Source organism: Pristiophorus japonicus, chromosome 1 (genome assembly GCF_044704955.1).
Source record: "Pristiophorus japonicus isolate sPriJap1 chromosome 1, sPriJap1.hap1, whole genome shotgun sequence".
Lineage (NCBI taxonomy): Eukaryota > Metazoa > Chordata > Chondrichthyes > Pristiophoridae > Pristiophorus > Pristiophorus japonicus.
Genome location: NC_091977.1, coordinates 390953500 through 390967486, shown reverse-complemented (window position 1 = coordinate 390967486; position 13987 = coordinate 390953500). Strand labels below are relative to the sequence as shown.

The following is a 13987-nucleotide window of genomic DNA, read 5'->3' as shown; positions in this document are numbered from 1 at the left end:
GTCAACAGCTAAGTATGTTAATATTAACATTTTGCATGAAAAATGGACAATACCGAAATAGATCAGACCTAATTACACAAGAAAAATTCTATAATGTTCTAACATTTCTTGCTCCAAAAAAAATCTAAACATTACTTTCCTAATGTATTTTCATACAATGAATGTAGACACGACAAGGGCATAAGTTTACAGTAAAGTAATCCTCATTCTAGTTGGTAATAAAAGAAAACAGCTTTCTTAATAAAAATATATACTATATCATCCACATTATTTGTGTATGAAGAGAGTAAGGAATTATTTTCTACTTTTTCAAGTAGAGTAGTTGATGTATTTGTTTGAAGAAAGGTGGATGAAATTAATTTGGGGGAATGGGAAAGTGAGAGAAAAGGGGATAAATCTTGACACTTGACATCCATGCTTTTGGTCTTGACAAAATTATCACAAAAATTCCATTATCTACATATTTACCCAACAAGAAGTTGCGCTTTAACACACCAACACTTTGATAAGGCACAACACAGTTTTGTGTGCACAATGCCTTACTATACTTATACTTCACAAACAAGGCATTGCTACCTTTCAATTGCATTTACCTTAACAATATGTAAATAATTGCCTGATTACAAATTTACACAAATGACATTTTTCTGTACATGATTGTCTTAGCAAAGTAAATAGTCATCTTAAATTATAAGAAAACCTTTTTTTTCTGTAAACTACTTTGTGACGTGACAGAATCAAATGTGCTTGTTGTGTCAAATGGCAAAAATCTAATTTAAGTAACTTCATAAATGATGTTAACACACAACAATCAGTTCATAAATAATAACAGAGTGCCCTGGATATTAGTGATCATGGAAGCAAACTTTCTCCACAAGTAAAATATGTCTTAGCATTTGTCCAAACTCAGTTTTCAGTGTAAATATTAAATTCCTTATGGCAAAAATGTTTTTTTAGAGAAGCCTTAGTCTTATGACTGTCAATGCTTAAAGCACTAGCCATAGCATCTGTTCCGATGATCATATGAATTGCCTGATTAGTCAGCAGGATAAGAGTTAAGCATCTTCTCAGATCTGTTTTCTTCACAGGTATGAACTCTTGTAGCAATATAGAAATAACAGGGCTATTGAACTTTATGATGGCTTTTCACTGTACTTAGCTAAGTCACAGTCTTTAGGGCCATCGGCTGCTTTGCCAGAATTCATTCGTCTCCATTTAAAGATAGGTCAAAGGTTAAGACAAATTGCAGCTGTATGTCAACACTTGGGACACATCACACAATTTGGAGTCAGAAGCTGCCTCAAGACACAGAAGTACTGTAATCCATGAATGGTGAGGGTGGAGATCCTATATTTCAAAGTGCCGATATACTGCTACAAGTACTCCAATTCCAGGGCATGATGTAGGGCCATAAGGTCAGAGTGGCTTGAGATCCTCCAGAATGGCATGGTGTGCTGCAAACAACACAAACAGGAAATCTGAGAAGACCACATAGCCTTTGCTCTGGCCAAACAATTAATTGTTTGACATGCCAACTCTAAACAAGCCAAAACTTCAAAGTCATAAATTGCGTCACATAAATTATTGCTTAGTTGTTTTTAAAAATCCACACTATTGTTTTCATCAAAAGTGTTTTGGTTTTCTATTTTTAAAAGAGATTAAAATATTAAAGAAAACTGCTGAAGACAGCTGAAAAAGCATGCAACAAGTAGACATGATACACATCCTTCAGCTTTAACATGTTTGAGCATTAATTCATGATTTCTATATTGCATTATATATCTAGCAAGGAGAGTTAAATTGATGTATATGATACAATTGACACGCAAGTTAACACAAGATTCTTTTAAACTGGGAAAAGCAGCAAGTTATTGATTGGCATCCCATTTTTATTCCTAAATGTGGTTAAAAAGACTACTCTGCAATGATTGAAATTTACTGCAGGAAGACCCTGCCTCATTAAAGTAAAGATGTGTGTGCCAATAGGTTACTACTTGCCACTACTCAGGCAACAGAATGATGACAATCAGGTTCTGTTCACTATAAAAACAAATACATTCATTGTAGAAATACGACTCTCAGGTGAATTAGAAGGAGACCTTGTCAAGAAATGACTTGAAATCTTTTCCTCGGATCATTACCAAGCCTTATCAAAAGTAAATATTCTCAGAAGGAATGCATTCCGATCCCTATTGCTTATGCTGACCTAAGTAATGGCCTTTCCTTTGTTGTGTAAATCTCCTTTACTGTAGAGGTTGATGACTTTATTCACTAGCTATCAACTCAGAGTAACGCATCAAGGCAAATATTTAAAAATACCCTCATTAGACTTTTTTAATGGGACTTTAAAAAATATTTATTGCTTTAGGACTGTTAGTTTGTTCAATTTGTTTCACCTTTTCTAAAGGTGGTGATTTCATCTTGGAATAAGTCTTGGTAAGTGAGATACTTTTCACGTTAATATGCTCCTCAGGGGTTTCTTTGTGGATCGGATATTATCTTGCCAGATTGTATTTCTGCTATCTACTGATTCATGCATCACTTTTGCTTTCCTCATTCTAGACTAGATATATGTTAAAAGACTCACATTGAGTAGTCGTTATTTACTAGATTTTACTTTAAAGCACTTTTACTTTACTATGGTAGCCAGGCACTGTAAACAACAGAATTATGGATGAGGTCAGTGGCACAGAATGTTAAAGGATAATTTCTGTCTAGCAATATATGGAACTTTCATCGGTAATCTTTATTGTTCTATCACTTGGGCTCCCATAGAAAAGGCTTGTTGGAGCATGCTATTCATTTCTAATGCTGCCTCAGAACTACCTTTTTTAAAGGTTAGAAATAATAAATACTGCCTCATTCTTGTACCTAGTAATTTTGAAGCTTTCTCATTTTTCATTGCCTTTAACTGCAGTCTGATTTAAGAAAAGCTGCCTATCAGGTCAGGTCCCTGCCTGCTCCTTAATTAGCATTGTAAGTGATGTGGTTATTGTGAGAGAATTTGGTTTACATCAAAGCCTCTAAAAGCAGAATTTTCAATTATTTTTACTGGGCACATACACATCAATCTCTTAACTTCAATAACAAATAAATATGTACCCTGATGCTGAAGTACTTTAAAAGTATTCATACCACAACATTTTTTACAGAAAAGCTAGGTGACAGCTGAATACCTTTCTCCTTTTTAGTGCATGCCTTATATACAAATCTCCTAATTTCAACAACAAGGATGGATAGTACTTTGAATGCTTCATTCATTTACAATTAAGTATGCTCAAAATACCTTAGCCAATTGCATATGATAAAATAATCCATGTTTGAACCTATCCAATCAGGTTTCCGCCCCAGCCATAGCCCATATCAAGTCATAAATGACATCCTGTGACTGTGACCATGGTAAACAACCCCATCATCCTTCTCGACCTATCTACAGTCTTTCACATAGTTGACCACACATCCTCCTCTGTTTTACAGCTGGGTGGGACTGCCCTTGCCTGGTTCCATTCCTATCTATCCAGAATCACCTGAAATAGCTTCTCTTTCCACTCTCACACCGTCACCTTTGGAGTCTCCCAAGGATTGATCTTTAAACCCCTCCTATTTCCCATCTACATGCTGCTCCTCGATGACATAATCTGAAAACCCAATGTCAGATTCAGCATCTACCCCACCATTACCTCTCTAGACTCCTCCACTTACTCTGATTTGTCAGGCTGCTTGTTTGCATCCAGTATTGGAAGAGCATAAATATCCTCCATTTAAATATTGGGAAGGGCAAAGTCATTGGGGATAATTTTAATTCCCCAAAACATGTGGGTGAAATGTAAAGCTTTAAAAATTCTCAAACCTGACCCGAACCCAATTCCAACTTACTCACTTTCAGGTTTAATGGACGAGGTGGGCAATCAATCCGTTCCTAAGAGGTGGCTGTCTATTTAAATATGCTGAGACTGGGAGACTCACATTTAACCTGTCTTACAGGTTTAATCCTGGTCGACTGTGTTTCCCGGGCCTCGGGAAACCCGGCAACTCAAGGGAGGTGAGGACAACTTCAGGGGAAAGATAATTATCCTTACAGCACTGCTTGTGGGCCAAGAGCAGCAGGAATGCTTCCTCCCAGCCCAGCAAGGTTACCTGCTTCCATGGAATTGCACACCCTCCCTTCCAAAGACCACCCCTGGGTCGAGTATCAGAGCCCCCCACCAATCCCAACCCTCATCCACGCTTCGATTAATGCAGCAGCAGATTTTTTATGTGCTCCTGCAGCTCTGGCCTCCTCTGGAGTGCTCTCCACCCGACTGGAGCCAAGCCTGTCAATCAGGCTGGCTTCCGGGCGGGGATCCTGTTAAAAAAAGACCCACACTGTGGAGTTAAAACTCACCCGTCAATATCGAGGCCATTATTTTCGGTCCAGGCACAAACTCTGTTTCCCTAGCCACTGACACCATCTCTCTCCCTGGTCACTGTCTGAGCCTGAATCATATTGTTCGCCACTGAACTGTCATATTTAAACCTGAGATGAGCTTCCGACACCATATCCTCTCCATCACCAAGAACGCCTACTTCCACCTCCTTAACATCGTCCATCTCTACCCCTGCCTCAGCACATCTGCTGCTGAAACCCTCATTCATACCGTTGTTACATCTAGACTGGCCGTCTCCCACCTTGCACCTTCCGTAAACACGTGGTCATCCAAAACCCTGCTGCCCGTATTCTAACTCACACCAGGTCCCGTTCACCCATTACCCCTGTGTTTGCTAACCTACATTGGCTCCTGGTCCGGCAACATCTCGGTTTTAACAGTCTCATTCTTTTGATTCAAGTCACTCCATCGCATCGTCCATCCCTGTATCTGTAACCTCCTCCAGTCCTACAACCCTGTGATATATTTGCGTTTGCCCAATTCTGGCCATTTGCCAACTCTGATTTTCATTATTCCATCATTGGCAGCTGTGCCGTCAGCTTCCTAGGCCCTAAGCTCTGGAATTCCCTATCTAAACATTTTTGCCTCTCTACTTCTCTATCCTCCTTATGCTTATTAAAACTTACCTCTTTGACCAAGCTTTTGGTGACAAGGCCTAATACTTCCTTACATGGCTTGGTGTCAAATTTTGTTTAATAACGCCCATGTGAAGTGCCTTGGGACACTTTACTAAAGGAGCTATATAACTGCAGGTTGTTGTATATTGTCACTGTAGTCAAGAACATATCGGGTGTAATTTTCACTTTTGCTGCAAACGGAAAACTGGTGATTGTGGCCAAAGTGAAAATTACCCCCATAATGTACTGGAATCAATATTATGTTTTTATTATATAGTCTAAATCCAAAGATTGCCTGGTGCATAACTGAAAAGAGCCTAGGTGTTAGACTAAGAGAAACTTGGATGCAGACTTTCTCTGGACCATCACAGAGATTGGATACAGGTTTCAACTATTGAGGACCTTGGACCTATTTCCTCAAAACACTCCAGGAACTTGGATGCATCTTGCTCATTAGACAAATTCAGGGACACATATTGGGATTTCAGGTGCAAATTTGTGATATAAAAGTTCCAGCTAGGTGCAGTTGCATGGTAGAAGCACAAATTCATAAAATTACCATTTTAGTTTTACAAAATACTTCGCAACATGCATCGGACTTTAACGAACTTCACCAGGAAACTCTGACAGATACAGAGAAGGTGATACTATTTAAAATTTTCCTTTAGTGGTTTTTATGTATCTGCAATGGTTCAAGAATTATCTTTATCATCTTTCCCTAGTCTATCCACATCATGTGCCATGAAGCTGAGAGGGAAAGTGGGCAAACTGCTCTCAGATCTTCTCTAACATCACTCTAAATTCTCAGGGATGCTACTTGGCCATAAAAGCAATGAGATCAAGAGTACAAACATATCTCATCATTCTATTCTCTCCAATGTGTTGGGCCACACACTGCTTTACTTTTGCAAGTACTTTAAAATTTATTATTGAAATCTTTTAATGCAAACTTGCTGTTACCTTATCATTATTTTCTAATGTTACTTTGTCTTTCTTTGCTCCTTATTATTTCTTTCACACCAATTTTCTCCGCTCCTCTCATCTCCTGAACACATTAACTCATTGCTGGGTATGGTCCCACCTGGTGTTGCTTGTCTCCCTCCAGTACCTCACCCAAGGGCTCTTTATTTATGGTCAGCCTAGACAGAAGGAGGGTGATATTTATTTTGTGCAGTAGCAGGCACTAACGAATCAGCAGCCTGTATTACACTCCAGCCAATTTTCTTTTCCATTGACCTCACTATCGCCCATTTTGCCCTGCGGCTCAAGATGAATGTCACCCCCTAAGCATTGGCTGTTTATGTGACTTGCAGGGTACATTACTGCTGAGCATGATCCAGTCCTCTCCCAATGCTCACACAATAGGCTCAAGTTTCGGCCTGAGTTGCTCCTATTTTTTGGGAGCAACTAGTTTAGAATGGAGCATCTTAGAAATTGTAATTCTCGGCATTTAGTTTTCTCCAGTTCTAGTGAGTTAGAACAGTTTCATTGTAGAAAGGGAGCGTGTCCAGCCACTTACGCCTGTTTTGCAAGTTTAGGCAGCGAAAACTTACTCCAAACTAACTTGGAATGGAGTAAGTGTAGATTTTTGTACGCTCAGAAAAACCTTGCCTACACTCATAAATCAGGCGCAGAGAATGGGAGATGGTGGCGGGGGGGGGGGGCTTTACAAACATTAAACACTTCACTTTTACAAATAAAGAGCCTTCATCAATAATAAATGATAAATAAATCAACTAATAAAATAAATAAATAAAAATTAAAAAAATAATTAAAAAATCAATCAATAAATAAAAAAAATTAAGTTTCTACTCACCGACTGCAGCACCGGGAACCCTCCAACAGCATGCTGGGATGGGCTCCGCCCATTGTCTCTCTCTCTGGCCCTCTCTGTCAATGTCTCTCTCTCTCTCTCTCTCTGTCAGTGTCTCTCTGTGTTTCTGACAGCGAGGGGGAGGGAGGGATGGGGAGAGGGGGGGGAGGGAGGGGGAGAGGAAGGGGGTGGGAGAAGAGGAGGGGGAGAGGAGGAGGAGGGGGAGAGGAGGAGGAGGGGGAGAGGAGGAGGGAGAGGGGGAGAGAGAGGGGGAGAGAGGGGGAGGGAGGGAGGGAGGGAAAGAGGGGGTGGGAGGAAGGGAGGGGGGAGAGGAGGGGGAGGGAGGGAGGGAGGAAAAGTAGGGGGAGGGAGGGAGGGGGAGAGGAGGGGGAGAGAGGGACGGGAGGAGAGGAGGGGAGGGAGGGAGGGGGAGAGGAGGGGAGGGAGGGAGGGGGAGAGGAGGGGAGGGAGGGAGGGGGAGAGGAAGAGAGGAGGGAGGGAGGGGGAAGAGGAGAGGGAGGGGTAAGGGAGAGGGGGTAGAGAGAGGGGAGAGGAGGAGGGAGGGAAGGGGAGAGGAGGAAGAGGGGAGGTAGGGTGAAGGGAGAGGAGGGGGAGAGGAGGGAGAGAGGGGAGAGGAGGGGGATGGAGGGGGAGAGGAGGGGGATGGAGGGGGGGTGTAGGGGGGGAGCGGGAGCTAAATGGTGGGGGGGGCAGAAATGTGAGCTAAACGGGAGGGAGGGAAGGAGGCCCGAGTCCAATCTTCGCCCTGGCATCCCATTCGGCCAGGGCTAGGGGCGGCGTACTTCGGGCCCCTCCCACGTAGCCTCGGGGGCCTGGAGCTACTGCACATGCGCACACTCTAGCGCGCATGTGCAGAGGTCCCGGCACTGTTTTCAGCGGCTCCACCTGGCTCCACCCTCCATGCGCCACGCGTTCTGCTGCGCTGCGCCAAGGGCCTGGATTGACCAGACGGAGGAAAGAACACCAAGGTAAATAATAGGCGCCGTTTCTGTTCTAAAAAGTTGGCGCAACACACGGAGATGCGCCGTTCTAACCCTGAGGGCAGACTTGGGCCCATAGATACTTCCAGTACATAGGAGTGGGGTCACTAGATAGTGATCAGAACCAACTTTTTCCCTCCCTTGTAGCATGAGTTTTGCTGAATCAGCTTGTTCAGCATAGACTAGAAATTGAAATGTGATTTTCCTGCATACCTCAGCTGACCACTGTCGATTTATTAAGAAGTTACTGATCTGTTTGGAACTTCTCTCATAGGTATTCATTCACCTAAATTGTAACATATAGAATCATCAAAGCACAGAAGCAAGCCATTTGATCCATTAAGTCTGTACCAATATTTTTCTCCACATGAACTACCTCGTCTAATCTCCTGCTTGATCCACATATCCTTTAATATTCCTCTTTTTCAAGCAATTGTCTAATTGCATTTAAAAAAGATCTTATAGACTCTGCTGCAACAATGGTTTTTAGTAAAAAATTCCATATTTTAACCACCCCTCTGTTAAAGAATTTTTTTAACCTCCCCTTTAATTCTTTTTGTGGTTATCTTAAATTTGTTACCTCTTGTTACCATCTCGCCTACAAATGGAAATCTCAGTTCCAGTGAAAAAAGCCCCAATTTCTCAATTCTCTCTTCATACCTGTCACCCCTGATCCTCGTGAATCAAAGTTGCACTTTTTCAATTACTGTTATTTCCTTCCATTAATGAGTACACAACACTCCAACTGTGGCCTAATTAAGGTCTTATACAAATTCAACATTACCTACCTGCTTGTGTATTTTGTGCCCCTAGATATAAAACCAAGGGTTCTACTTGCCTTTTTGTGGCCTTATCTATTTTTATGCCCACACTTAATTATCTGTGTGGCTGGGGCTGCAAAACCAAAGTTCCTCTGCTCCTCTACTTCATTTAAGATCATACTATTTAATGTGCATTTCCTTTCACTATATTGTCTCACATTTCTTTACACTGAACTGCAGCTTCCACCTACCTGCCCATTTTACCATCCTATCTATGTCCTTCTGAAGTCTTTTACAGAACTGGTCACAAATTGACGTGTCGCCAAATCGGTGTCATCTGTAAATTTCAATACTGTTCCCTCAACTCCCAAATCTAGCTCATTTATATATACAATAAATAAGCATAGTTCCAACATAGAGCCTTGTGGAACATCACTTATCAAATCTTTTCAGTCAGAGGTACATACCTCTACCCTTTATGTTATAGCATCAAGATGAGGTTTTTATACAGTGTGGTGAAGAATTTATATTTGGAGGTATATTATTATCTATTATGTTTGCAAATTGTTCCAGATTTTTATAGTTGCTAATTGCAATCTTTGAGTCATTCAAACTGATTGCATTCTCCAGTTTTGCCAAGTAGCCTTGTGCAGTGCAACATGGATGCATGCAGTATTAGTTTAGAAGCAATTTCCTTTTAGTTAACATTCTGAGGAAGAAACTAACCCATAGGTACTGTGTAGTACAGAGAGCATTAAAATCTTTGATCATTTACCTTTTTCGATGCCTGTTCTTCTTCTATGCCATCTCCCACAACAACATACACTACTTTTCTGCCAAACCTTTGAATTATTCGTTCAAAGCAGCTTTCCTTTCCTAAAGTAAAGTATGTAAATTGTTAACTTAAAATAACTTCATTGTTTCACTATTGCACCAAAGTCAAATATTTAGTTTAAGTGCATTATTGTGGCTCAGTAGGTTGCAGCTATTACATGCTGTGCCACCCAGCGAAAGGATGTGGGTTGTTGCTTAGAATTCCTTGTATGATCAGCTGCCAATATCAGCTGTGCCATCAAAGTGAAGGCAAGTCATTTATCAACATAAAGGCAGAGAAAATGAGAGAGAAACAGCATTTTCTAGTAATCAGTCAAAACTAGTGGGAGGACAGAAGATTGGGAAGCTTTCAAAGCTAGCAAAGAAAGACTAAAAAAATGATTAAGAAAGGGAAGATAGACTATGAAAGTAAACTAGCACAAAATATAAAAACAGATAGCAAGAGTTTCTATAGGTATATAAAAAGGAAAAGAGTGGCTAAATTAAATGTTGGTCCCTTAGAGGATGAGACCGGGGAATTAGTAATGGGGAACATGGAGATGGCAGAAACTCTGAACAAATATTTTGTATCAGTCTTTACAGTAGAGGACACAAACAATATCGCAACAGTGGATAGTCAAGGGGCTATGGGGGTGGGGGGGGAAGAACTTAACACAATCACAATCACTAAGGAGGTGGTACTCAGTAAGATAATGGGACTAAAGGCGGATAAATCCCCTGGACCTGACGGCTTACATCCTAGGGTCTTAAGAGAAATAGCGGCAAGGATAGTGGATGCATTGGTTGTAATTTACCAAAATTCCCTGGATTCTGGAGAGGTCCCAGCAGATTGGAAAACTGCAAATGTAATGCCCCTATTTAAAAAAGGAGGCAGACAAAAAGCAGGAAACTATGGACCAGTTAGCCTAACATCTGTGGTTGGGAAAATGTTGGAGTTCGTTACTAATGAAGCAGTAGCAGGACATTTGGAAAAACATAATTCAGTCAGGCAGAGTCAGCATGGATTTATGAAGGGGAAGTCATGTTTGACAAATTTGCTGGAATTCTTTGAGGATGTAACAAACAGATTGGATAAAGGGGAACCAGTGGATGTGGTGCATTTGGACTTCCAGAAGGCATTTGACAAGGTGCCACATAAAAGGTTACGGCACAAGATAAAAGTTCACGGGGTTGGGGGTAATATATAGAGGATGGATAGAGGATTGGCAAACTAACAGAAAACAGAGAGTTGGGATAAATGGTTCATTCTTGGGTTGGCAATCAGTAACTAGTGGGGTGCCGCAGGGATCAGTGCTGGGACCACAACTATTTACAATCTATGGTAACGACTTGGAAGAAAGGACCGAGTGTAACGTAGCCAAGTTTGCTGATGATACTAAGATGGGAGGAAAAGCAACGTGTGAGGAGGACACAAAAAATCTGCAAAAGGACATAGGCAGGCTAAGTGAGTGGGCAACAATTTTGCAGATGGAGTATAATGTTGGAAAGTGTGAGGTCATGCACTTTGGCAGAAAAAATCAAAGAGCAAGTTATTACTTAAATGGAGAAAAATTGCAAAGTGCTGCAGTATAGCGGAACCTGGGGGTACTTGTGCATGAAACACAATAGGATAGTATGCAGGTACAGCAAGTGATCAGGAAGGCCAATGGAATCTTGGCCTTTATTGCAAAGGGGATGGAATATAAAAGCAGGGAAGTCTTGCTACAGTTATACAGGATATTGGTGAGGCCACACCTGGAATACTGCACGCAGTTTTGGTTTCCATATTTACGAAAGGATATACTTGCTTTGGAGGCAGTTCAGAGAAGGTTCACTAGGTTGATTCCAGAGATGAAGGGATTGACTTATGAGTAAAGGTTGAGCAGGTTGGACCTGTACTCATTGGAATTCAGAAGAATGAGAGGTCTTTTCAAAACGTATAAGATTATGAGGGGGATTGTAGATTTTTACATGAAGTAAAGTAATTAATATTGTGTATTATGACATGAATTAAAAACTCCAAATGACTTCAATTCAACATATACAAAGAAATGCAAGTGACTTTATACCATTCATATGATCACCTATTGTTAGACCATACATTTCAAAGATTTGAATAATATGACAATTAACGACAGTTTATTCTGTCTCATATAAAAGCTTTTCTTACAAATATAGCCAGAGTGCAACATTGTGTTTATAATCCTATCTTTAATCGGGTGATACATTTTGTAAATAAAACTTGAAAAGTGCCATATATAATTGAACTGAAGTGAAATGTAACTTCTATTGAGCGCATCTCATATAAGAACATAAGAACATAAAAATTAGGAGCAGGATTAGGCTATTCGGCCCCTCAAGCCTGCTCCTCCATTCAATAAGGTCATGGCTGATCTTCTACCTCAACTCCATTTTCCTGCGCTATCCCCATATTCTGATATTACTTACCTATTTTTGTTGCACTATAGACGTTTTCAATTGGAAAAACAATTCCTAATCCATACAACAAGACTTTGGCAAGAGCAGGTATCAGTTGTGTTGTTGTTACTAAAATATTTATACAGTTTGACCTGAAAGACAACATATTTTTGGCATTACTAAAGGTTCCATTATAAAGTTGGTATGATGGATAAGTCGTAAAATCAATCAAAACAAATTCTGCCATTTTGTTGCAATGCAAGCACCACGAATTATGTCATACCCCTACCCTTTTTTATGTCGTTACTGCTCCGCACTTGGTATGGATTAAAAATATATATATATTGGATTGTATTATAGAGATGGCTAACAACAACTTGTATTTATATTGCAACTTTAACTTAGTAAAACATGCCAATGTGCATCACAGAAGGCTTTTCGGCAGAATTTATATTTGCTAGACACACCGGAATTGAATGTTCCGCCCCATGACATAGCATTTGTAGTAACATAATAATAGTTTATAACTATTTCATGCAGAAGACGACGTTTGGTCCATCTAGTCCACCTATCCACAGTATTCACTTTGTGCATTTCTATTAATCCTGAATCCCATTTGTTGACAAGAGCCTGTCTAGTTCTTTCGTGAAACCCATTACTGTTTCTTGTTCGACCACCTGTGACAGCAAACTGTTCCACATACTTATCACCTTTTTAGATAAAAATGTTTCTCTTTATTTTTTATGTTCTTTTCTTGTGCTTAATTTGTAAATATGACTCCTTGTGGTTATATTCTATACACGGCAGTAAAGCTTACGGATCGAATTTGCCCAACTGTTGAAAACTTCTTCAATCATAGCATTTTACAGCACAGAAGGCGACCATGCACTTTCTATCCTGGTTCTTTTCAAGACAGAAAAGAACCAGGATAGTCAATCTTTTTTTATACAGGTGCAACGTCCCGAATCAAGCTGTCTGAAAACCGGAATTGTCCGAAAACCGGACATTTTTGAGGCGACCAAGTTGGTGACATTGGGCAGCGAGGGATGAGGAAGCCAGTAAAAAACGCAGCGCTGGGGGCTGCAAGGATTGGCGGGAATCAGCGGGCGGGCGAGAATCGGTGGATTGGCGGGTGGCGAGGAGCTCCAAAAGCAAGGTCCGAAATCTGGCAAAATCCGAAAACTGGCCCGGTCTCGGTCTCGGTCCCGAGGTTGCTGGATTGTACATGGAGCTCTAATGTGCTTTACTACTGAATCACGCTACTCCAACTTACTATTTGTTTTTAATTGTATACAACTGTCAGCAAAAATAAGTGCCAAAATAATTCATTTACGCTTTGCTTTCTACACCTTAACTTTTCACATTTATTTGCAGCTAAACCTACTTTTTGATGCTGATGTTTTTTATTTTAAAATGTTTTCATTAATGGAATGACTTCAGTTCACTGGAGACTGCAAGTTCACTTCCACCCTCACCTTGAATGAATGAGTGTGAGCACTTTCAGGGCAAGTGTTAACCATGAATCTGTTAGAGCTTCAATTTCCGCTCGCAACTGCAACCATGATTCCCTTTTAGTTGGACCAAGGAGACCTAAGATTTAGAAAATAATTATTCTGAGTTAAAGATTCATTTATTATTTATAGCACATATTTGAACAACAACTATTCCAATATTTAATAACGTAAAACAAAATCACGCAATGTAATTCTGTCATAAACCATCATGAAGAGAAAAGATCCATTTTACCAACAGCTGCTATAGATCAAGGCTCTGCAGTCCTGCCACATCCAGTCGTGAATGCTGGTGGACAATTAAACAACTAATGGGAGGAGGAGGCTCCATGAATATCCCCATCCTCAATGATGGCGAAGCGCAGCACACGAGTGCAAAAGACAAGGCTGAAGCATTTGCAACCATCTTCAGCCAGAAGTGCCAAGTGGATGATCCATATCGGCCTCCTCCTGAGGTCCCCACCATCACAGAAGTCAGACTTTAGCAAATTCAATTCATTCCACAGAAATGGCTGAATGCACTGGATACAGCAAAAGCTACGGGCCCTGACAACAGCCCAGCTGTAGTGCTGAAGACTTCTGCTCCAGAACTAGCCACACCTTTAGCCAAGCTGTTTTACTATCAA

The 13987-nt window shown here is 40.7% G+C and overlaps 1 protein-coding gene across 15 annotated transcripts in view; it reads right to left on the bottom strand.

Moving 5' to 3' along the window:
- Positions 1-235: 235 nt before the first annotated feature.
- The window catches only part of eya1 (EYA transcriptional coactivator and phosphatase 1), a 287775-nt gene continuing 274023 nt past the window's right edge, over positions 236-13987 (bottom strand). For all 15 annotated transcript variants that reach the window (XM_070891236.1, XM_070891245.1, XM_070891238.1 and 12 more), the window contains 4 exons: positions 13326-13440; positions 11881-12002; positions 9395-9495; positions 236-1454 (listed from right to left, as the gene is read on the bottom strand). In XM_070891236.1, the coding sequence (XP_070747337.1) occupies positions 1374-1454; positions 9395-9495; positions 11881-12002; positions 13326-13440 (419 nt within the window). In that variant the 3' untranslated portion in view covers positions 236-1373. The remainder of the gene's footprint in view (positions 1455-9394; positions 9496-11880; positions 12003-13325; positions 13441-13987) is intronic.